This window comes from Coregonus clupeaformis, chromosome 2 (assembly GCF_020615455.1).
Source record: "Coregonus clupeaformis isolate EN_2021a chromosome 2, ASM2061545v1, whole genome shotgun sequence".
Taxonomy (NCBI): domain Eukaryota; kingdom Metazoa; phylum Chordata; class Actinopteri; order Salmoniformes; family Salmonidae; genus Coregonus; species Coregonus clupeaformis.
This window is the reverse complement of record NC_059193.1, coordinates 12,720,969-12,747,481: the sequence shown is the minus strand read 5'-3', so window position 1 is coordinate 12,747,481 and position 26,513 is coordinate 12,720,969. Positions and strand designations below refer to the sequence as shown.

General features: G+C 43.9%; 1 protein-coding gene across 3 annotated transcripts in view; it reads right to left on the bottom strand.

The window, feature by feature from the left end:
• Positions 1 to 25,519, bottom strand: part of LOC121587436 (catenin alpha-1) — a 215,167-nt gene extending 189,648 nt beyond the window's left edge. For 2 of the 3 annotated variants that reach the window (XM_041904326.2, XM_041904336.2), the window contains exons 1-3: positions 25,214 to 25,518; positions 19,824 to 19,941; positions 18,815 to 19,010 (exon numbers count right to left, since the gene is read on the bottom strand). In XM_041904326.2, coding sequence (XP_041760260.2) covers positions 18,815 to 19,010; positions 19,824 to 19,928 — 301 coding nt within the window. In that variant the 5' untranslated portion in view covers positions 19,929 to 19,941; positions 25,214 to 25,518. Of the gene's footprint in view, positions 1 to 18,814; positions 19,011 to 19,823; positions 19,942 to 25,213 lie in introns of all 3 variants that reach the window. The other variant, XM_041904344.2, reaches the window with a different exon arrangement.
• Positions 25,520 to 26,513: the final 994 nt, after the last annotated feature.

The window sequence follows — 26,513 nt, the reverse complement described above, 5'->3', positions numbered from 1 at the left end:
TTTTCTTTTATTTCAAAAATTATCTTGCAAGCCTCCTGTGCATTATAAAACTTCTGCCTCCTCATTGTGCTGCCTGTCTCTCTCAGACTAAAATGTGAAATGCCCAAACACCTGTGAGAAAATACTTTTTGTTGTTGTTGTTGTTGTCATAACCATTGCTTGACCCCACACATCAAAGAAACATGATCAAAGATGTTTTGCCAAGCAGTATGTAAACTTTGTGCTGCGGGGTCTTTTTGACCCCAGAGGACAACAGAAGTTATTACATTTAGTAAAACACCCATAATTCAATCAAATTACTTCAAATTTGTTTGAATCATAAAGAGCATAGTATTAAACAACTACCGTTATTTTCAGACAAATTGATGAATAAAAAACATATTTTGTCGGCAAAAGATTTAATTTGGGGTCAGAATGACCCCAGGACAACAGGAGGGTTAAAGCTTCCAGTCTGTTATTCTAAATCAGCATGACAGAGTGATCTCCAGCCGTGTCCTCGTCAACACTCACCTGTGTTAACGAGAGAATCACTGACATGATGTCAGCTGGTCCTTTTGTGGCAGGACTGAAATGCAGTGGAAATGTTTTTGGGCGATTAAGTTCATTTTCATGGCAAAGAGGGACTTTGCAATTCATCTGATCACTCTTCATAACATTCTGGAGTAAATGCAAATTGCCATCATAAAACCTGAGGCAGCAGACTTTGTGAAAATTTATATTTGTGTCATTCTCAAAACGTTTGACCACGACTGTACACGGTACACGGTACACTGCTTGCTGCCTAAAAATGTTTTTTGCTCTCAAAGGGTTTTGAAAATGTGACTCCGCAGCCTTGGATGCTGTTCCAGGAATCTGTTCATCCCCAATGGCAGCACATAACCAATCTAGTGACCAGAGCCCAGGTAAAGGTAGTGCACTATGTACTGAATGTGGTGCCATTTGGGACAGACACGGGAGAGACGAAGGGAGAGATGAAGATCATTCCAGCTGTGATGTTGTGAAGCATCAGTCAGAAGGTATGAATGAAGAGTAGAGCAGTAGAGTAGAGCCAGGCAGGCAGGCAGGCAGTAGAGCCAGGCAGGCAGGCAGTAGAGCCAGGCAGGCAGGCAGTAGAGCCAGGCAGGCAGGCAGTAGAGCCAGGCAGGCAGGCAGTAGAGCCAGGCAGGCAGTAGAGCCAGGCAGTAGAGCCAGGCAGGCAGGCAGTAGAGCCAGGCAGGCAGGCAGGCAGTAGAGCCAGGCAGGCAGGCAGGCAGTAGAGCCAGGCAGGCAGGCAGGCAGTAGAGCCAGGCAGGCAGTAGAGCCAGGCAGGCAGTAGAGCCAGGCAGGCAGGCAGGCAGTAGAGCCAGGCAGGCAGGCAGTAGAGCCAGGCAGGCAAGCAGTAGAGCCAGGCAGGCAGGCAGTAGAGCCAGGCAGGCAGGCAGTAGAGCCAGGCAGGCAGGCAGTAGAGCCAGGCAGGCAGGCAGTAGAGCCAGGCAGGCAGGCAGTAGAGCCAGGCAGGCAGGCAGTAGAGCCAGGCAGGCTGAGATTGTTGTGAGATGAGAGCTGAGATGTTGTGAATGACTGAAGAACAAACAAGATGGAACCCCCCACCAAACTCTTCTAAAGCTAAAACCCACAACTGGAAAAAAAAGTAATTAACACGTGTGCAAAAACATATTTGAAATGCAAGCCTTTAACATGCATGGCATAGCAGCCCCCCCTCCCCTTCCCTCCCTCCCTCCCTCCCTCCCCCCCCAACCCAAACGATTATATATGCCTTTATTTTCCCCCATTTAAAAACAGCTGGTAAGCCACAGCTGGGTACAAAATGCCTTTTACATGCACGGCATGGATGGTGAAGAGAGAGGGAAGAGAGTGGCGGGGACGGCCCAGTCAATGGCAGCATTATCAGTCTGCCCACGCTCGGAAGAACAGCGTGGCATAGTCCTGACAGGCCAGCCCTGCCACCAGCTTAATTCCTGTCCAATGACAGGGTGCGTCTCAAATGGCACCCTATTCCCTATATAGTGCACTACTTTTGACCAGAGCCCAGGGTTTCTGGTCAAAAGTAGCTCACTATAAAAGGGAATAGGGTGTTATTTGGGACGTAGATAGAATAGCCGATGGCAGGCTGAGATTCCCCAGACTGTGACAACACTGCTGGCACTACTGTCTACTGAGCAGACACCTCAGAGCACAACATCTCGCCCATGACCCGCTGAACTATACCAGTAACACACAGAGTGAGTGACGGAGTGTGTTTGTCAGAGACACTGGCTGTAGAACTCAGACAACATGTGATAAGTGCCAGCAACCTAGGGCTGTCCCCGACTAAAAACGACTCTTGGTCAAACGAGAGTAGTCTGGTTTTTCGCCCACATTTTTTTACATTGTATTTTTCCATATAGACACACCATGTGTTTTTATAAAATCAACTATATGCACTGAGCTTGTCTGATGCTTCAAGCGCACTGTTTGATGAAATAATTGAGACAACAGAATTTCTTTAAATCATATGTTCTTTCAATAGCATTCGTCTCTACTCCACCGGTCTGCAAATAACTTGAAACATTGTATCAAATACCTACTGGGTCCGGCCTGAAGCTCCTGCAAGCAAACTATTAACTATTCTGGACCTTCAGTGTCCTGTGAGCTCCGGACAGACAGCTGTATTTGCACAACGGATAAGTAACCAGGTATTTTATGATGTTTTTCCGCTGGATCAGAGAATTACATTTTTACCTTTCACGCCAAGGACCGGTGGTTATCGAAAGGGAGAGAATTTGAAATATTTTTCAAATACATTGGGGAACTATTGTCATTCTCAACTGATGTAAAAACATACTTTACTTGCTGTTTGAGGTGAAGAAAAAAAATACTTTAATAAGCTCCACAGCTCATTGGTGGTGGTGCGTTAAGCCAATCAGAAATACTATCAGACATCCCCAACTGGGCACATTAATCCATTTACAGGCAGGCCAGGTAGCCTAGGCCTACTTCTATGTGTAATCAGGTGAGCGTCCTTACTCAACATTGACAGGAGTGCTCTAAAAAAAAAACAATGAATAAATTAACAAAACTCGTGAAATAAAACCAAAACCATGTTTCTCACAAGTGTAGCATAGGTTGTGAGCTCTGCAAACAACGTGTCCAATCCAACAACGAAAACGGTAAACGACAAAAAATTATATGACCGTAACCAAACAAACATTGTAGATTAGAAATGCGGATTAAAAGGGTATTTAGCATAAACATAAACCACATGTAACATATGGATTTGCATTAAAATACGCATCAAAAGTCCCAATGCAAAGTTACCTCACTTGCCTATTTTTGAAGTTACTACATAAAAATGTATTCAGAATTCTGAAAAATGCCATAATCATGCCGGAAAAAACCTTTGCGGGGTGTGACTTAAAATGGAGGACCTGACAAGCCAGCCTATTCCCTAGAATGTAAACTCAGACAGAAATAACTTCAATTTAAACCAAATAGCTTGCAAAGTTTTGGAAATCCATAACGCCATCTAACCAATTATCAAATAATGTTAATCGTATATGCTGTTATCTTTGCCAGCCAGCTAAAGTTGGTAATTTTAGCCTGCTAGATAGCCTAGCCAGCTAACTAGCCAACCACCACAGTCAACATACACTATACTTAAAAAAAGTATGTGGACAGTCAGCTATTTTAGCCCCACCCGTTCCTGACAGGTGTATAAAATTGATAACGCAGTCATGCAATCTCCATAGACAAACATTGGCAGTAGAATGGCCTTACCGAAGAGCTCAGTGAGTTACCGTTGCACCGTCATAGGATGCCACCTTTCCAACAAGTCAGTTTGTAAAATGTCTGCCCTGCTAGAGCTGCCCCCGGTCAACTGTAAGTGCTGTTATTGTGAAGTGGAAACGTCTAGGACAGGGGTGTCAAACTCATTTTAGCTCAGGGGCCACATGGAGGAAAATCTATTCCCAAGTGGGCCGGACCGGTAAAATCATGGTATATATATATATATATATATATATATATATACTTAAAAACAACAACTTCAGATTGTTTTCTTTGTTTTAGTACGATCAACATAAAACAAAGCTGGAGCCTGAGGACAGTGTGTCCAAAATAGTACAAGCACAACATCACTATTAATCATAAAACCCCTCAAGTTTCTTTGAAAATTCTAAAGAAAAAGAACACAAACACACAATGCCTCAGTGATTCACAGAACTGTTTCACAGATCACAGAACTATATCAGGGGGTCATTTCTCAGGCAGAAATGTAGATAAAAATAATGAAATCCTGTTCCCCAAACAAGTGCAAGAACCACAGAGTCAAGAATAGGTTAAATATACAAATAAAATAAATTAAAAACAATAGCACATCAACATAAAAACATAAAGCTGGAGCCTGAGGACAGTGTCCAAAAGCACAACATCACTATTAATCATAAAACACCAAGTTATTTGAAAATTCTGAGGACAAAGAACACAAACACACAATGCCTCAGTGATTCACAGAAGTATATCAGTGTCTCATGCAGCACTTTAAGTGGGGTTGCATAGTTTATTTGACTCCTGATACCTGGCATCTTTTAGCTTTCACCAGCGCCAATATCAGGCGTCACATCCTGAGTGGCAGCCAACTTCAGGATGTGATTCAAGTGCTTGTGCGTGAGCCTTGAGTGCAGCTTTGTTTTATTTATGCTCATTACAGAGAAAACTTGCTCACAAAGATATGTGGTTCCAAACATGCACAACAGTTTTGCAGCGAGGGCTGTCAAGTTGGGGTAACCTGGCAAGAGATTCTGATAAAATGTGTCGAAGCCAGCTGCGGCAAATTTGCCCTTCAAATCCGAGTCATACCGCAAGTCTATTATTTCAAGTTGGATGCTGACGGGCAGATCAGAGGGATTCACGGTGAATGGCGAGCAAAAAACTTTGAAGTCTTTCTCCAGTTGACCAAAAATCTGAAAGCGTTGCTCAAACTCCCGTAACAGTCCCGTTATTTTATCTTTGAACCGCTTCATGTCTGCCACATGTTGGGTCGCGCACACGTTTTTCAGACAGGGGAAGGGAGCTGCATCACCACCGGCGAGTTGCGTCTCCCACAATGACAGCTTCAACTTGAAAGAACGTATGCTGTCATAATACTGCGTGACAACTTTGTTGCACCCTTGCAGCTGTTTGTTCAAGTTATTCCGGTGCTCTGTAACATCCACCATAAATGCAAGGTCCTGCATCCATTCTGCGGAATGAAATTCTAACACTGGTTTGCCCTTTTCTTCCATGAACTGTTCAATTTCTTCTCGTAAATCAAGGAAACGCCTCAGCACAGCACCTCGGCTTAACCATCTTACCTCAGTGTGGTATGGCAGGCCATATATGTGGTCTTTCTCTCTGAGAAGGCTGTCAAACTGACGGTGATTCAGGCTTCTGGATCGGATGAAATTAACAGTTTGGATGACCACCTTCATGACGTTATCCAAGCTCACAGAACGGGATCGCCGAGTGCTGAAGCGCGCAAAGATGGTCTGTCCACGGCTGCAACACTCACTACCGAGTTCCAAACTGCCTCTGGAAGCAACGTCAGCACAAGAACTGTTCGTCGGGAGCTTCATGAAATTGGTTTCCTTGGCCGAGCAGCCGCACACAAGCCTAAGATCACCATGTGCAATGCCAAGGGTCGGCTGGAGTGGTGTAAAGCTCGCCGCCATTGGGCTCTGGAAAAACGTTCTCAGGAGTGATGAATCACGCTTCACCATCTGGCAGTCCGACGGACGTATCTGGGTTTGGCGGATGCCAAGAGGACGCTACCTGCCCGAATGCACAGTGCCAACTAAAGTTTGGTGGAGGAGGAATAATGGTCTGGGGCTGTTTTTCAAGGTTCGGGCTAGCACCTTAGTTGCAAGTGAAGGGAAATCTTAACGCTACAGCAGACAATGACATTCTAGACGATACTGTGCTTCCAACTTTTGGAGAAGGCCCTTTCCTGTTTCAGTATAACAAACCACAGCAGCAGAGAGAGACTAGCTATAGTTCCAGCAGCAGAGAGAGAGACTAGCTATAGTTCCAGCAGCAGAGAGAGACTAGCTATAGTTACAGCAGCAGAGAGAGACTAGCTATAGTTACAGCAGAGAGACTAGCTATAGTTACAGCAGCAGAGAGAGACTAGCTATAGTTACAGCAGCAGATAGACTAGCTATAGTTCCAGCAGCAGAGAGAGACTAGCTATAGTTACAGCAGCCGAGAGAGAGACTAGCTATAGTTACAGCAGCAGAGAGAGAGACTAGCTATAGTTACAGCAGCAGAGAGAGACTAGCTATAGTTACAGCAGCAGAGAGACTAGCTATAGTTACAGCAGCAGAGAGAGAGACTAGCTATAGTTACAGCAGCAGAGAGACTAGCTATAGTTACAGCAGCAGAGAGAGAGACTAGCTATAGTTACAGCAGCAGAGAGACTAGCTATAGTTACAGCAGCAGAGAGAGAGACTAGCTATAGTTACAGCAGCAGAGAGAGACTAGCTATAGTTACAGCAGCAGAGAGACTAGCTATAGTTACAGCAGCAGAGAGAGACTAGCTATAGTTCCAGCAGCAGAGAGAGACTAGCTATAGTTACAGCAGCAGAGAGAGAGACTAGCTATAGTTACAGCAGCAGAGAGAGACTAGCTATAGTTACAGCAGCAGAGAGAGAGACTAGCTATAGTTACAGCAGCAGAGAGAGACTAGCTATAGTTACAGCAGCAGAGAGAGACTAGCTATAGTTACCGCAGCAGATATAGAGACTTGCTATAGTTACAGCAGCAGATATAGAGACTAGCTATAGTTACAGCAGCAGAGAGAGACTGGCTATAGTTACAGCAGCAGAGAGAGACTAGCTATAGTTACAGCAGCAGAGAGAGACTAGCTATAGTTACAGCAGCAGATATAGAGACTAGCTATAGTTACAGCAGCAGAGAGACTAGCTATAGTTACAGCAGCAGAGAGAGAGACTAGCTATAGTTACAGCAGCAGAGAGACTAGCTATAGTTACAGCAGCAGAGAGACTAGCTATAGTTACAGCAGCAGATATAGAGACTAGCTATAGTTACAGCAGCAGAGAGAGACTAGCTATAGTTACAGCAGCAGAGAGAGACAGACTAGCTATAGTTACAGCAGCAGAGAGAGACTAGCTATAGTTACAGCAGCAGATATAGAGACTAGCTATAGTTACAGCAGCAGAGAGACTAGCTATAGTTACAGCAGCAGAGAGAGAGACTAGCTATAGTTACAGCAGCAGAGAGACTAGCTATAGTTACAGCAGCAGATATAGAGACTAGCTATAGTTACAGCAGCAGAGAGAGACTAGCTATAGTTACAGCAGCAGAGAGAGACAGACTAGCTATAGTTACAGCAGCAGAGAGAGACTAGCTATAGTTACAGCAGCAGAGAGAGACTAGCTATAGTTACAGCAGCAGAGAGAGACAGACTAGCTATAGTTACAGCAGCAGAGAGAGACTAGCTATAGTTACCGCAGCAGATATAGAGACTAGCTATAGTTACAGCAGCAGATATAGAGACTAGCTATAGTTACAGCAGCAGAGAGAGACTGGCTATAGTTACAGCAGCAGATATAGAGACTAGCTATAGTTACAGCAGCAGAGAGACTAGCTATAGTTACAGCAGCAGAGAGAGACTAGCTATAGTTACAGCAGCAGAGAGAGAGACTAGCTATAGTTACAGCAGCAGAGAGAGACTAGCTATAGTTACAGCAGCAGAGAGAGACTAGCTATAGTTACAGCAGCAGAGAGAGACTAGCTATAGTTACAGCAGCAGAGAGAGACTAGCTATAGTTACAGCAGCAGAGAGAGAGACTAGCTATAGTTACAGCAGCAGAGAGAGACTAGCTATAGTTACAGCAGCAGAGAGAGACTAGCTATAGTTACAGCAGCAGAGAGAGACTAGCTATAGTTACAGCAGCAGAGAGAGACTAGCTATAGTTACCGCAGCAGAGAGAGACTAGCTATAGTTACAGCAGCAGAGAGACTAGCTATAGTTACAGCAGCAGAGAGAGACTAGCTATAGTTACAGCAGCAGAGAGAGACTAGCTATAGTTACAGCAGCAGAGAGAGACTAGCTATAGTTACCGCAGCAGAGAGAGACTAGCTATAGTTACAGCAGCAGAGAGACTAGCTATAGTTACAGCAGCAGAGAGAGACTAGCTATAGTTACAGCAGCAGAGAGAGACTAGCTATAGTTACAGCAGCAGAGAGAGACTAGCTATAGTTACCGCAGCAGATATAGAGACTAGCTATAGTTACAGCAGCAGATATAGAGACTAGCTATAGTTACAGCAGCAGAGAGAGACTAGCTATAGTTACAGCAGCAGAGAGAGACTAGCTATAGTTACAGCAGCAGAGAGAGACTAGCTATAGTTACAGCAGCAGAGAGAGACTAGCTATAGTTACAGCAGCAGAGAGAGACTAGCTATAGTTACAGCAGCAGAGAGAGACTAGCTATAGTTACAGCAGCAGAGAGAGACTAGCTATAGTTACAGCAGCAGAGAGACTAGCTATAGTTACAGCAGCAGAGAGAGACTAGCTATAGTTACAGCAGCAGAGAGAGACTAGCTATAGTTACAGCAGCAGAGAGACTAGCTATAGTTACAGCAGCAGAGAGAGACTAGCTATAGTTACAGCAGCAGAGAGAGAGACTAGCTATAGTTACAGCAGCAGAGAGAGAGACTAGCTATAGTTACAGCAGAAGAGAGAGACTAGCTATAGTTACAGCAGAAGAGATAGAGACTAGCTATAGTTACAGCAGCAGAGAGAGAGACTAGCTATAGTTACAGCAGCAGAGAGAGACTAGCTATAGTTACAGCAGCAGAGAGAGAGACTAGCTATAGTTACAGCAGCAGAGAGACTAGCTATAGTTACAGCAGCAGAGAGAGACTAGCTATAGTTCCAGCAGCAGAGAGAGAGACTAGCTATAGTTCCAGCAGCAGAGAGAGAGACTAGCTATAGTTACAGCAGCAGAGAGAGACTAGCTATAGTTACAGCAGCAGAGAGAGACTAGCTATAGTTACCGCAGCAGATATAGAGACTAGCTATAGTTACAGCAGCAGAGAGACTAGCTATAGTTACAGCAGCAGATATAGACTAGCTATAGTTACAGCAGGGGGGAGCAGATGGACTTGCTACAGTTATAGCGTGGGAGAGGGGGGTAGTAGTGGGAGGGGGAGTCAGGATTGGAAGAGAAGCGCTGAAGAGCTGCTGTCACAAGACAAATTATGATTTCATTTGATGGTAGCTTTCTGACACTCATCTTGGCAGGCATTACATTTAATTTTAAACAGAATCCGAGTCAGTTAGGTCCCACCAGGCAGGTGAAGAATACAGACATTTAAATACGTATGAGATCATCAGACATCTGCAGTCCTCTTCTCCTCCCTCCCTCCCTCCATCCATCCATCCATCTCTCCTTCCATGCATGAGTTTCCTTGGTAACAGTCAGTGTGGGCAAACTAGAAAATAGAAGCATCCCGGATAGCGGAACAGAAACTAGAAACATCCCAGATGGCGGAACAGAGACTAGAAACATCCCAGATAGCGGAACAGAGACTAGAAACATCCCGGATAGCGGAACAGAGACTAGAAACATCCCAGATAGCGGAACAGAGACTAGAAACATCCCAGATAGCGGAACAGAGACTAGAAACATCCCAGATAGCGGAACAGAGACTAGAAACATCCCAGATGGCGGAACAGAGACTAGAAAATAGAAACATCCCAGATGGTGGAACAGAGACTAGAAAATAGAAACATCCCAGATAGCGGAACAGAGACTAGAAAATAGAAACATCCCAGATGGCGGAACAGAGACTAGAAAATAGAAACATCCCAGATAGTGGAACAGAGACTAGAAAATAGAAACATCCCAGATAGTGGAACAGAAACTAGAAACATCCCAGATAGCGGAACAGAGACTAGAAAATAGAAACATCCCAGATAGTGGAACAGAGACTAGAAACATCCCAGATAGCGGAACAGAGACTAGAAAATAGAAACATCCCAGATAGCGGAACAGAGACTAGAAACATCCCAGATAGTGGAATAGAGACTAGAAAATAGAAACATCCCAGATAGTGGAACAGAGACTAGAAAATAGAAACATCCCAGATAGCGGAACAGAGACTAGAAAATAGAAACATCCCAGATAGCGGAACAGAGACTAGAAAATAGAAACATCACAGATAGCGGAACAGAGACTAGAAAATAGAAACATCACAGATAGCGGAACAGAGACTAGAAAATAGAAACATCCCGGATAGCGGAACAGAGACTAGAAACATCCCAGATAGTGGAACAGAAACTAGAAACATCCCAGATAGCGGAACAGAGACTAGAAAATAGAAACATCCCAGATGGTGGAACAGAAACTAGAAACATCCCAGATAGCGGAACAGAGACTAGAAAATAGAAACATCCCAGATAGTGGAACAGAGACTAGAAACATCCCAGATAGCGGAACAGAGACTAGAAAATAGAAACATCCCAGATAGCGGAACAGAGACTAGAAACATCCCAGATAGTGGAATAGAGACTAGAAAATAGAAACATCCCAGATAGTGGAACAGAGACTAGAAAATAGAAACATCCCAGATAGCGGAACAGAGACTAGAAAATAGAAACATCCCAGATAGCGGAACAGAGACTAGAAAATAGAAACATCCCAGATAGCGGAACAGAGACTAGAAAATAGAAACATCCCAGATAGCGGAACAGAGACTAGAAACATCCCAGATAGCAGAACAGAGACTAGAAACATCCCAGATAGCGGAACAGAGACTAGAAAATAGAAACATCCCTATAGCGGAACAGAGACTAGAAAATAGAAACATCCCAGATAGCGGAACAGAGACTAGAAAATAGAAACATCCCAGATAGCGGAACAGAGACTAGAAAATAGAAACATCCCAGATAGCGGAACAGAGACTAGAAAATAGAAACATCCCGATAGCGGAACAGAGACTAGAAAATAGAAACATCCCAGATAGCGGAACAGAGACTAGAAACATCCCGATAGCGGAACAGAGACTAGAAAATAGAAGCATCCCGGATAGCGGAACAGAGACTAGAAACATCCCAGATAGCGGAACAGAGACTAGAAAATAGAAACATCCCAGATAGCGGAACAGAGACTAGAAAATAGAAGCATCCCGGATAGCGGAACAGAGACTAGAAACATCCCAGATAGTGGAACAGAGACTAGAAACATCCCGGATAGCGGAACAGAGACTAGAAACATCCCAGATAGTGGAACAGAAACTAGAAACATCCCGGATAGCAGAACAGAGACTAGAAACATCCCAGATAGCGAAACAGAGACTAGAAACATCCCAGATAGTGGAACAGAAACTAGAAACATCCCAGATAGTGGAACAGAGACTAGAAACATCCCAGATAGCGGAACAGAAACTAGAAACATCCCAGATAGTGGAACAGAGACTAGAAACATCCCAGATAGCGGAACAGAGACTAGAAACATCCCGGATAGCGGAACAGAAACTAGAAACATCCCGGATAGCGGAACAGAGACTAGAAACACCCCGGATAGTGGAACAGAGACTAGAAACATCCCAGATAGCGGAACAGAGACTAGAAACATCCCAGATGGCGGAACAGAGACTAGAAAATAGAAACATCCCAGATGGTGGAACAGAGACTAGAAAATAGAAACATCCCAGATAGCGGAACAGAGACTAGAAAATAGAAACATCCCAGATGGCGGAACAGAGACTAGAAAATAGAAACATCCCAGATAGTGGAACAGAGACTAGAAAATAGAAACATCCCAGATAGTGGAACAGAAACTAGAAACATCCCAGATAGCGGAACAGAGACTAGAAAATAGAAACATCCCAGATAGTGGAACAGAGACTAGAAACATCCCAGATAGCGGAACAGAGACTAGAAAATAGAAACATCCCAGATAGCGGAACAGAGACTAGAAACATCCCAGATAGTGGAATAGAGACTAGAAAATAGAAACATCCCAGATAGTGGAACAGAGACTAGAAAATAGAAACATCCCAGATAGCGGAACAGAGACTAGAAAATAGAAACATCCCAGATAGCGGAACAGAGACTAGAAAATAGAAACATCACAGATAGCGGAACAGAGACTAGAAAATAGAAACATCACAGATAGCGGAACAGAGACTAGAAAATAGAAACATCCCGGATAGCGGAACAGAGACTAGAAACATCCCAGATAGTGGAACAGAAACTAGAAACATCCCAGATAGCGGAACAGAGACTAGAAAATAGAAACATCCCAGATGGTGGAACAGAAACTAGAAACATCCCAGATAGCGGAACAGAGACTAGAAAATAGAAACATCCCAGATAGTGGAACAGAGACTAGAAACATCCCAGATAGCGGAACAGAGACTAGAAAATAGAAACATCCCAGATAGCGGAACAGAGACTAGAAACATCCCAGATAGTGGAATAGAGACTAGAAAATAGAAACATCCCAGATAGTGGAACAGAGACTAGAAAATAGAAACATCCCAGATAGCGGAACAGAGACTAGAAAATAGAAACATCCCAGATAGCGGAACAGAGACTAGAAAATAGAAACATCACAGATAGCGGAACAGAGACTAGAAAATAGAAACATCACAGATAGCGGAACAGAGACTAGAAAATAGAAACATCCCGGATAGCGGAACAGAGACTAGAAACATCCCAGATAGCGGAACAGAGACTAGAAACATCCCAGATAGCGGAACAGAGACTAGAAAATAGAAACATCCCGATAGCGGAACAGAGACTAGAAAATAGAAACATCCCAGATAGCGGAACAGAGACTAGAAAATAGAAACATCCCAGATAGCGGAACAGAGACTAGAAAATAGAAACATCCCAGATAGCGGAACAGAGACTAGAAAATAGAAACATCCCAGATAGCGGAACAGAGACTAGAAACATCCCAGATAGCAGAACAGAGACTAGAAACATCCCAGATAGCGGAACAGAGACTAGAAAATAGAAACATCCCTATAGCGGAACAGAGACTAGAAAATAGAAACATCCCAGATAGCGGAACAGAGACTAGAAAATAGAAACATCCCAGATAGCGGAACAGAGACTAGAAAATAGAAACATCCCAGATAGCGGAACAGAGACTAGAAAATAGAAACATCCCAGATAGCGGAACAGAGACTAGAAACATCCCAGATAGCAGAACAGAGACTAGAAACATCCCAGATAGCGGAACAGAGACTAGAAAATAGAAACATCCCTATAGCGGAACAGAGACTAGAAAATAGAAACATCCCAGATAGCGGAACAGAGACTAGAAAATAGAAACATCCCAGATAGCGGAACAGAGACTAGAAAATAGAAACATCCCAGATAGCGGAACAGAGACTAGAAAATAGAAACATCCCGATAGCGGAACAGAGACTAGAAAATAGAAACATCCCAGATAGCGGAACAGAGACTAGAAACATCCCGATAGCGGAACAGAGACTAGAAAATAGAAGCATCCCGGATAGCGGAACAGAGACTAGAAACATCCCAGATAGCGGAACAGAGACTAGAAAATAGAAACATCCCAGATAGCGGAACAGAGACTAGAAAATAGAAGCATCCCGGATAGCGGAACAGAGACTAGAAACATCCCAGATAGTGGAACAGAGACTAGAAACATCCCGGATAGCGGAACAGAGACTAGAAACATCCCAGATAGTGGAACAGAAACTAGAAACATCCCGGATAGCAGAACAGAGACTAGAAACATCCCAGATAGCGAAACAGAGACTAGAAACATCCCAGATAGTGGAACAGAAACTAGAAACATCCCAGATAGTGGAACAGAGACTAGAAACATCCCAGATAGCGGAACAGAAACTAGAAACATCCCAGATAGTGGAACAGAGACTAGAAACATCCCAGATAGCGGAACAGAGACTAGAAACATCCCGGATAGCGGAACAGAAACTAGAAACATCCCGGATAGCGGAACAGAGACTAGAAACACCCCGGATAGTGGAACAGAGACTAGAAACATCCCAGATAGCAGAACAGAGTGGAGAACAGTCACTACAAGCTGTTCACTAACTGCCGTGACAATCCCCATTTAGCCCTGTAGTGAGCTCACTACATACCTAGGATTAGGAACCAAACCCCACCCAACTAATGATTCATCCTGAATGTTGTGCCATGCTAATCCCCATGCCTCCACAAAGACCCTGCTCTCTCTGCATATGTACACCACATGACCAACAGTATGTGGACGCCTGCTCGTCCAACATCTCATTCCAAAATCATGGGCATTAATATGGAGTTGGTCCCCCCCCCCCTTTGCTGCTATAACAGCCTCCACTCTTCTGGGAAGGCTTTCCACTAGATGTAGGGAGAACGCTTATTTTATGGCTTATAAAAGTGTTGACAGTGCTGAATAACAATTTAAACATGAACTTACTCAAAAACAGCAGCACTTCGCCGTATTCGTTGAGTCTCTCTCTAGTCATGATTTATTTTTAATTTTTTGAAATCTCACAGTATCGACTTTCCTGTTCGTTCTAGGCTTGCTTTTACAGTCTATGGCTCAAGGAAACTGTGCAGGCGTTCAAACCTTTAGCCACATATAATGGTTCAAAATGGGAACACTGCCTTCCCAGTGCTAGGGCTGCTGATAATAATAGCAAGCGTTGGGTTTTTTACAGAAATGTTTGGTGATAGACTACGAATGCCTTTTTTTTTTACTAGCTATGAAACAAAAAACGGCAGAAATACTTTGAAAACAGCTACTGCGGAGCCCTGACCACCAGCCAGCATGGCTGGTGAAATAGACATCTTTAACCGCCAACGCCAAAATCTACCTGCATTTTGCTTCTATCCTGCACAGCTTAGCCAATGTTCGCAAACCATGACGAAAAAAATAACATTCAAATCGCTAATTAGACCGCGTGTCTGTGTCTTGCTGCATTCCACCTCTGGGCAGCCGAGCATGTATCCGGACCGGTGAAAAGAGTGAAAATGGGCGAGATGGTTTTGCGTCGTCCCGGTGCCACAGTTATGCCGATATCGTGGCAAGCGTAAATAGCTGCATGCAACTCAGCAGCTAAGAAAATAAAATCACTAGACTGCCTGTTTGTGTGGTGCTTACAGTGGGGGAATAAAGTATTTAGTCAGCCACCAATTGTGCAAGTTCTCCCACTTAAAAAGATGAGAAAGGCCTGTAATTTTCATCATAGGTACACGTCAACTATGACAGACAAATCGAGGGAAAACAATCCAGAAAATCACATTGTAGGATTTTTAATGAATTTATTTGCAAATTATGGTGGAAAATAAGTATTTGGTCACCTACAAACAAGCAAGATTTCTGGCTCTCACAGACCTGTAACTTCTTCTTTAAGAGGCTCCTCTGTCCTCCACACGTTACCTGTATTAATGGCACCTGTTTGAACTTGTTATCAGTATAAAAGACACCTGTCCACAACCTCAAACAGTCACACTCCAAACTCCACTATGGCCAAGACCAAAGAGCTGTCAAAGGACACCAGAAACAAAATTGTAGACCTGCACCAGGCTGGGAAGACTGAATCTGCAATAGGTAAGCAGCTTGGTTTGAATAAATCAACTGTGGGAGCAATTATTAGGAAATGGAAGACATACAAGACCACTGATAATCTCCCTCGATCTGGGGCTCCACGCAAGATCTCACCCCGTGGGGTCAAAATGATCACAAGAATGGTGAGCAAAAATCCCAGAACCACACGGGGGGACCTAGTGAATGACCTGCAGAGAGCTGGGACCAAAGTAACAAAGCCTACCATCAGTAACACACTACGCCGCCAGGGACTCAAATCCTGCAGTGCCAGACGTATCCCCCCTGCTTAAGCCAGTACATGTCCAGGCCCGTCTGAAGTTTGCTAGAGTGCATTTGGATGATCCAGAAGAGGATTGGGAGAATGTCATATGGTCAGATGAAACCAAAATATAACTTTTTGGTAAAAACTCAACTCGTCGTGTTTGGAGGACAAAGAATGCTGAGTTGCATCCAAAGAACACCATACCTACTGTGAAGCATGGGGGTGGAAACATCATGCTTTGGGGCTGTTTTTCTGCAAAGGGACCAGGACGACTGATCCGTGTAAAGGAAAGAATGAATGGGGCCATGTATCGTGAGATTTTGAGTGAAAACCTCCTTCCATCAGCAAGGGCATTGAAGATGAAACGTGGCTGGGTCTTTCAGCATGACAATGATCCCAAACACACCGCCCGGGCAACGAAGGAGTGGCTTCGTAAGAAGCATTTCAAGGTCCTGGAGTGGCCTAGCCAGTCTCCAGATCTCAACCCCATAGAAAATCTTTGGAGGGAGTTGAAAGTCCGTGTTGCCCAGCGACAGCCCCAAAACATCACTGCTCTAGAGGAGATCTGCATGGAGGAATGGGCCAAAATACCAGCAACAGTGTGTGAAAACCTTGTGAAGACTTACAGAAAACGTTTGACCTGTGTCATTGCCAACAAAGGGTATATAACAAAGTATTGAGAAACTTTTGTTATTGACCAAATACTTATTTTCCACCATAATTTGCAAATAAATTCATTAAAAATCCTACAATGTGATTTTCTGGAATTTTTCTCCTCATTTTGTCTGTCATAGTTGACGTGTACCTATGATGAAAATTACAGGCCTCTCATCTTTTTAAGTGGGAGAACTTGCACAATTGGTGGCTGACTAAATACTTTTTTTCCCCACTGTATGTTGGCAATAGTGACAAAGTAACGTATTTTGTGTAAAACATGTAGCCTACTCCTCCTGAAAAACATGAAATCAGGCTTATGCGTACGGAGGCATGGAATGCAATAGTTAGAACGGTTTTTGTGTACAACATGAAGTTTGTGGGCTACACCAGTGACCAGACAAAGGTGATCAAGGTGGGGGGAGCGGAGCACTCAGCACAGCAGCAAGGTAGTGGGAAAGTGGTTAAGAGCGTTGTGACAGTAACCGAAAGGTCGCTGGTTCTAATCCCCGAGCCGACTAGGTGAAAATTCTGTCGATGTGCCCTTGAGCAAGGCACTTAACCCTAATTGCTCCTGTAAGTCGCTCTGGATAAGAGCGTCTGCTAAATGACTAAAATGTAAACGTAAAACAAGCCATCGAGAAATGAGGAGCATCTTGACAGGGTTAAAACCTCTCCATTAACCTGCCAGAGGAAAACCACTCTGTTGCTACTAGGGAGTACTGAGATTTAACAACAGGGTAAAAAGAATGGGGTGATGACGCACAAGGCCGCAGCCCTCTAGACTGAGATAACAGGGGTTTTCTGCCATTGAAATCCTTGGGTCGGCCTTTAAAACTGAAAAAATACCGTAATTTTCGGACTATAAGCCGCGCCTTTTTTCCCATTTTTCGACCCTGCGGCTTATATAACGGTGCGGCTAATCTATGGATTTTTACAGCTAACGGCCACTAGAAGACCTCCTAAATCTATGGATTTTACAGGTTACAGTCCACCAACTTTAACTCTATGGGCTCTATGACCGGTCCGCGCCCCCCACCTTTAAGCGGCGGGCTCCAGCAGGAAAAGCTGGAGGCCGGAAAAGAGTGAGACAGGTAGCGCGCAAATAGTAAAAGTGGAACCGAGAGTGGTACGAGAGACAGAACGAGAGACAGAACGAGAGCAAGACAGACAGACATTACGAGAGCGAGACAGTGTCTCTTTCCCGACAATCCCCTCTGTGCACGAACCCTTACATATGGTAATTAAACATTAAAACACCTGCGGCTTATAGTCCAGTGCGGCTTATATATGTACACATCATTCAATATCATTCAATTTAGCTGCTGCGGCTTATACTCCGGTGCGCCTTATAGTGCGGAAAATACGGTAATAATATCTCAGCTCCAGAATATAGAATCACAGAAAATTGAATTTAAAACTGCAACATTTTCTCTCAGCTGAATGGCAAAATGTGTAGAATTGAAAGAAATTAGCTTTAAAACTGCAAAAATATATCTCGGCTCCATGGAGAAATGTATAGAAAGCCCCTTTTTCATCCAGAAAAACCTTGACACTCTCCTCCTCCTCCCATACGGGGTACGAGAGAATGAAAGACAGCAGGGCAGAGTACAATGGAAGATCTGACAAAAAGGAAAGCAGTGGTTCAATCCATGGAAGCAATTTGAATAAATTCAGAGGGGGCTTCATAGGGCACCAACTGAATAAATGTTTCCTTGAAGTACAGGCAGAAATACAAGGCCAAATTATCCATTAGGCAAATCATATGATAATTTCAGAAATTCTGCATTTCCACTTGAACTTGACAAAGTGGGCCCTTCAAACAACAGGTTTTCAATTAATAGGTTTGCTAAAGGGGGGGGTTGGCAGCAAGTGTAGCCTAATAACAGATAGAGAAACTGAAAAAGGAAGGAAGTAACTTGAGAAAATGGCACAAAAACATCCACCGGTTTGTAGTTTTACCTATGCCAGTGGTCCCCAACCCTGGTCCTCCGGTGCACCCCAACAGTACACATCTTCATTTGTAACCCTGGACAAGCACACCCGATTCAACTCGTCAACTAAAATCATCAAGCCCTCAAATTAGTCGAATGATATGCGTTTGTCAAGGGCTTCAACAAAACTGTACTTGTTGGGGGGTACATCGAGGACCAGGGTTGGGAAACACTGGCCTATGCTTCTCATGAAAAGGGGTTTTGCGTGAGTCAAGTCTATATAGCAACTGTACCTGTCCTGTAGACATCCATGTGGATGACGTACAGGCCTACTCATCCATAAAAAAGTGAAAAGGGGTTTCAAGGCCTGCGGTAGGTTAACGGTACCTTGCTTGCGGACATCCTCCACGGCAGCAGTGAGCTCGTCCTTGAGGAACTGGCTCTCCTTGGCGATCTTCTCTCCTTTATCCAGGAAGTTCAAGGTGGCGGTCTCCACCGAGGCGGCCAATACATGGGCCTTCTTAGAGCGTCCCTTCTTCTTATTGGACGGCCCCTTGTTGCTGGAGTTCACCAGGGTCGTGACCTTTAGGAGCAGGACGAGAGGTCAAATGTCTTGAGGGGGCGAGACGCCTAAACACTGCTTCTGAAAGTCACTGACTCTACAGCTAAAGATAAATAAAATAAAAATGTCTACAGCCACAGCTAGCCAACTCGTCTTTGAGTCCATACTAAAACAGTAGAAGTAGCTAGTGTCGTTCAAGCCTTTAGGGCTAGATAGATGTGCCCTTGAGCAAGGCACTTAACCCTAATTGCTCCTGCAAGTCGCTCTGGATAAGAGCGTCTGCTAAATGACTAAAATGTAAATGTAATACCAATGTACCAATCAAAACCATCATGAATGCATGACCACCAGTTCTAAAATAAATCATATAGTCTACCAGTAGGCTTACAGCATTTATGACCGACGTCATCATTTATCAAATTGACGTATTCTATGAAAATGCATGCCTTGCTCTCAAAATGTATGGTCGGGGATGCTAACTGGTGAGGGCCTTAATAGGAGACTGTTATTCACAATACCAACGTTTGACTAACGACGTGACACCAGGCCAAGTAGTATGGTGATACCACAGGGTTTAACGCGCAGCTGTCACGCGGGATATTCGATGAGGCACTCATTCTTATATGACATCACGATCTGAATTCTGATATTCTATTTGTACGATGCCTGTGGTAGGGACGCATTCTGTCTGCTCAGTCATTCATTTAGATCGTGATGTCATATTTTCAGATCATAACAGTGAATATGGCCAAAGAATGACAAGTTTGCATCCCTGATATATTGTTTAAATGTGTGTGTATATATATATATATATATATATATATATATTCTGACCTGCGTGACCAAGGGCTCCAGCAGCCTCTCCACAGCCAGGGTGCGGATCTCCAGGCTCTTTGGGTCCCATTTGAAGTTGATGTTGGCCGTGTTTATGGTTGTCATGTTCACTCTGTATCTGAGGAGGAGGAGAGGAGAGAGGGATGGTTACTGAGGAGGAGAGGAGAGAGGGATGGTTACTGAGGAGGAGAGGAGAGAGGGATGGTTACTGAGGAGGAGAGGAGAGAGGGATGGTTACTGAGGAGGAGAGGAGGAGAGGGATGGTTACCGAGGAGGAGAGGGATGGTTACCGAGGAGGAGAGGAGGAGAGGGATGGTTACTGAGGAGGAGAGGAGAGAGGGATGGTTACTGAGGAGGAGAGGAGAGAGGGATGGTTACTGAGGAGGAGAGGGATGGTTACTGAGGAGGAGAGGAGAGAGGGATGGTTACTGAGGAGGAGAGGAGAGAGGGATGGTTACTGAGGAGGAGAGGAGAGAGGGATGGTTACTGAGGAGGAGAGGAGGAGAGGGATGGTTACCGAGGAGGAGAGGGATGGTTACCGAGGAGGAGAGGAGGAGAGGGATGGTTACTGAGGACGAGAGGAGAGAGGGATGGTTACTGAGGAGGAGAGGAGGAGAGGGATGGTTACTGAGGAGGAGAGGAGAGAGGGATGGTTACTGAGGAGGAGAGGAGGAGAGGGATGGTTACTGAGGAGGAGAGGAGAGAGAGATGGTTACTGAGGAGGAGAGGAGAGAGGGATGGTTACTGAGGAGGAGAGGAGAGAGGGATGGTGAGATTATGACAAAATGGATGCCTGAGTTTGGCTGGGTCATTCATCATGACAACAACACAGCACACTTACCCCTGGAGGTACAACACATTTCAACTGACCTCTGACCTGTGTGCAGCATAGAACATTATTGGGCCATCTAGCCTAGATTAGGGCTACCTACCTACACACACATCATCATGAAAACTATAAGGCCTTACACTGCATTGAATAAAAAAAAAGCTGTGAAACCCATTGAAAAACATGTATATTGAACTGAATCATGCTACACAGATCTGGGAAACCCTGTTGCAGCCCTGGCTAAACAAGAGCCACTGCAGCCCTGGGTGCTGCCCAAATGGCACCCTATTCCCTATGTAGTGCACTACTTTTGACCAAGGCCCACAGGAAGCTAGGCAAAAGTTGTGCACTATATAGGGAAAAGGGTGCTATTTGAGCAGTAACCATGGTGTCGTGACATTTGGTACAGTCCCCTTTATACATATGGATGCTCCCTCTTCAGAGGAGACAGGTCTCCCTCCATCACCGTTAGACAGACGGCCATAAGTGGAGCAGAGTAACATTGTGGCCCTTCTTCGATTTTCCTTTTCATGCAGCGACTGGCCTTGTATTGATTAGTCTTCACGCACTGAGTGGCAGGGACAATCAGGATGCCCCGAGGGCCGAGCAGGTCTGGACCCAGGACCCTGTCTACCTGGCCTACACTGGGGGGGGGTCTGCGTCTCAAATGTAACCCCATTCCCTAAATAGTGTACTACTTTTTGACCAGGGTCCCATCTAGTAGGGTGTTCAATCAAGAACGCATTCTTTGACCAATGGGTAAAATAATATATTAATTAACCTCTTAAGGATCGTACCCTTTTTTTCAATTTTCGCCTAAAATGACATACCCAAATCTAACTGCCTGTAGCTCAGGACCTGAAGCAAGGATATGCATATTCTGGATACCATTTGAAAGGAAACACTTTGAAGTTTGTGGAAATGTGAAATTAATGTTGGAGAATATAACACATTAGATCTGGTAAAAGATCATACAAACAAACAAAAAACATGCGTTTTTTTTGTTCCATCATCTTTGAAATGCAAGAGAAAGTCCACAATATATAATATTGCAGTTTAGGCGCAATTTAGATTTTGGCCACTAGATGGAAGCAGTGTGTGTGCAAAGTTTTAGATTGATCCAGTGAAGCGTTGCAATACTGGACTATTTTGTATCAAGTCTGCCCAAATGTGCCAAATTGGTATATTTTCAAGTACAAAACTATAGAGAACATACAAAAATGATATGGTAATACAAAATGTAAGTTTACACACTCCCAGGAATGTCATACATGATGGATTATTAGCTTATTCACTAACTTTCACACATCTAGATGGCCGGGCGGGGTGGGTGTGGAGCCAGAGACAGCAGGGGTTCAAACTGTAGAACCCAGTTCCTACATTTGAATATAAAAATTTATTTTATCAAACAAAACTATGCTAAATTTTTATCTCTGGGACCCTTAGGATGACAAATCAGAGAAAGATTACTGAACGTACGTACATTATTTTCATTTTACATTTTAGTCATTTAGCAGACACTCTTATCCAGAGCGACTTACAGTTAGTGAGTGCATACATTTTCATACTGACCCCGCGTGGGAATCGAACCCACAACCCTGGCGTTGCAAGCGCCATGCTCTACCAACTGAGCTACAGGGGGTCCTTCAGAGGTGAATGTATCAAACCAGTTGCTGTGATACGTCTTTTGTTGTTGTGCACTCTCCTCAAACTTTTTCACTGTAATAGCTACTGTAAATTGGACAGTGCAGTTAGATTAACAAGAATGTAAGCTTTCTGCCCATATAAGACATGTCTATGTCCTGGAAAGTTGGCTGTTATTTACAACAGTCATGCTAATCACATTAGAGCACGTTAGCGGTGTGCTATATGGCCAATTTATCACGGCTAAGGGCTGTGCGGAGGAGTAATTCTATCTGTAATAAAGCCCTTTTGTGGGGAAAAACTAATTCTGCTTGGCTGGGCCTGGCTCCCCTGTGGGTCGGCCTGGCTCCCAAGTGGGTGGGCCTATTCCCTCCCAGAACCAACCATGGCCCTGCCCAGTCATCTAAAATCCATAGATGAGGGCCTAATAAAATGTATTTCAATTGACTGATTTCCTTATCTGAACAATAACTCATAAAAATCCTAGAAATGGTTTTCATGTTGCATTTATATTTTTGTTCAGTATAATTTGAGCGGTTAAAATACATTTGTCATACCTGTGGTATACGGTCTGATATACCACGGGTGTCAGCCAATCAGCATTCAGGGCTCGAACCACCCAGTTTATAATTAAGCAATAAGGCACGAGGGGGTGTGGTATATGGCCAATATACCACGACTAAGGGCTGTTCTTTAGCACGACGCAACGCGGAGTGCCTGGATACAGCCATTAGCCATGGTATATTGACTATATACGACAAACCCCAGAGGTGTCTTATTGCTATTATAAACTGGTTACCAACATAATTAGAGCAGTAAAAATACATGCTTTGTCATACCACGGCTGTCAGCCAATCAGCATTCAGGGCTCGAACCACCCAGTTTATATTTGTGCATATAATCCTTCAAGAAAACCAATGGTCCGAACCTCATGTCTCTATAATAATCAGTTCAAATGTTATTGGAGTTTTTATTACCCTTGTAGGGTGGCCAGCATTAGGGTGACTATATCAATGGAAGATATTAATGCATTTTATTTTATGGTATAAAAACGCTGAATTCTGCGTTCATGCGACCCGACGGATATGCATTGAGACAAGACATATTTACATATTTTAGTAAATGCTTTTCATACTCATTCGAAATTCCTGTTTAAAAAAAAAAAGATTTCCTACAAAAACATGTGCATTTATTATAATAATTATAATAATTATATTATAATATGCCATTTAGCAGACGCTTTTATCCAAAGCGACTTACAGTCATGCGTGCATACATTTTTTGTGTATGGGTGGTCCCGGGGATCGAACCCACTACCTTGGCGTTACAAGCGCCGTGCTCTACCAGCTGAGCTACAGAGGACCATTTACATTTTAGTCATTTAGCAGACGCTCTTATCCAGAGCGACTTACAGTTAAGTGAGTGCATATATTTTCATACTGGCCCCCCGTGGGAAACGAACCCACAACCCTGCCGTTGTAAACGCCATGCTCTACCAACTGAGCTACATCCCTGCCAGCCATTCCCTCCCCTACCCTGGACGACGCTGGGCCAATTGTGCGCCGCCCCATGGGTCTCCTGGTCGCGGCCGACAGAGCCTGGATTCGAACCAGGATCTCTAGTGGCACAGCTAGCACTGCGATGCAGTGCCTTAGACCACTGTGCATCTCTGAACTGTCAACAGAGCACTGAGCATATACCAAGCATTTTATTTTCCAAGCCTTTTCAATTCAATTCAGTATGAAAATGTATGCACTCACTAACTGTAAGTCGCTCTGGATAAGAGTGTCTGCTAAATGACTAAAAAATAAAAATAATTCAGCTCCTGTCATGCTAATTCTGCTTTTTGGGAAGGGGGGCAGTTCAGCTGGGTTTAGAGGGTGGGGTAGGGGGTAGGGGGGGTTTAGAGGGTGGGGTAGGGGGTAGGGGGGTTTAGAGGGTGAGGTAGGGGGTCATTGGTATGACAATGGCGAAATTTAGGCCAAACGCAGTCAAGAAAGAAAAATCTACAACCGAATCTATCCAAGTCAACTAGCTAGCTAGGCCTAAATAAATAACATGTAGATAGTGATAAATGGTAGGGTTATGATCATTTATTTCTGGTGGGCCTATTTATAGAAAACTGGCTATGTTTACAATATGATTGGAGAAGATGTCAGATTGAGAGAACGTATCATATTAGGTTGCTGTTAGATATCTAGTCGAGGATATGCGGACGGCAGCAGTCAAGTGATTGAGCTGTAACTATTATTCCATTTTTTGTAAACTTTGGCAGTTCAGGCTAGGAGCATCATTAAGGCACTGATTACAACGGATGGGTGCACTCTCCCCACCCAGGCTGGATGCGTTTGAACTGGGACGTTGGAATTGTTAGTTAGTTAACTAACAAGTCTTCACTTAACTAACTTACAAAACTAATACTATTTCTAGTTTGTCCTTACATCTGAGCTGGTTTTGCGCTAATGACAAACATTTGGTGGTTGGCGACGATTTGGTTAGTTGGCTGTGACTAATTTAGCTAACTGTGGCTAACTTAGTTAGCTAACGAACGACGTCGTGACAAGTGGCCACATCGCACATCCCACGCAACTTCAAAAAGTTACTCCTATGACTGTTGAAGTTACCAACAACCATAACATAATTTAAAGTTGGTCAGTAAATGGACTAGTTAGTCAATAAACGTTAGTACAGTATTTTCAACACTGTTTACTAACTAGCCAGGTGTAACTAACGTTAGCTAGCACAATACTAGCGAGACTGACTGGAGAGACCCCGTACAATTGAGTTTCGTATTACGTTGAAACAATTAAAAAATAATAATTGTGACAAATAGTCAATGTAACGGACTAAAACGAGTAGACAACCAGCTACTTTTGTAACTAACGAAAAACAAACTTAAATCACGGTGAAAACTTACCGAAAGACAATACACTTGAAAACTTGTCCAGCTAAAAAAAAACACCCCAAAATGGTGGAATGGAATCGGGAATTCGTCCAGTGATTCAAAGTTTTCCTCTTTCCCAACCAAAGTTACTCCCTCGAGTTGTAGGGAAATCAACCTTCGATACTTTATGGATGTTTTTTAGTAAACTATTGAAAAGGCACAGCATACGAGTGACGATGGATGTTGGAATACAAAAAGGATTCCGCAACTTTGATAAAGGTTTTCGGTCAAGAACGGTTCGCTGTTCCCGGAAGGGTGGATCAACAATAGGGGGGGTGTCAGTGTGCTGTTTCCTGAAGTCAAGGAATGGCAGACCCGGGAGGCTCTGACCGGACAAAAGCCTTATCAGGTGTTTAGGGCGGGGTGCTGAAACGGCAATGCTTTACCTTGTAAGGACCTAATGAGGATTTTCTAATGAAACCTACTGGAAGGAATTTCTTATTTATTCTAGTTAATCAGTTTAGCTGGAGTAGCTATCACATTTCCAGGGGCAAGGTTTGCGCAATTATTTAATTGAACCTGTAATTCATGATGTTTTTTATAGCCTATTTACCCTAACCAGTAGCCCAAGAAAAATGTAATAAAACATCAAAACAACAAGTTCAATGAAATAGGCCAGGGGTTCTTAAACTTTTTCAGCTCAAGACCCAATTGAAAAATTGACCGTCCTCCCTTGTCCCAAATCATCCAACGACCAAAACTCAAATCTAGCATCGGTATTGCTTTTTAGATTATAATGAATGGACAGGGAGAACCTTTTTTTTTTGTCATTTAGCAGATGCTCTTATCCAGAGCAATTAGGGTTAAGTGCCTTCCTCAAGGGCACATCTACAGATTTTTCACCTAGTCGGCTCAGGGATTAGAACCAGCGTCCTTTCGGTTACTGGCACAACACACTTAACCACTAAGCTACCTGCCGCCCAGATCAGCACTCCTACTCTGGGACACTTTATCAATTTAGGCCCTGGCCTTAAGACCTTTGCACTGTACAATGTTTGCCGTCCCAAACAAAATTTCCACTCGTGGGCAAATTCTTAAGTCTTAAACGATTGTCGGCCGTCTTGGCTCATTCAGTGTGACAGGGTCTAGGTCTGCCATTAAGTACCGCTACGTGCGGTCGTATGCCACGTTCAAAACAACTGGGAACTCGCAAAATACGAGACCAAATCATGACTTCGGTGATCTTCAGGTCGAACTATCGGAACTCTAGAAAGAGGCCCGAGTTCCAGAGTTAGAATTACGAGTTGGATGACCGTCCCCAGCTCAAGGACAG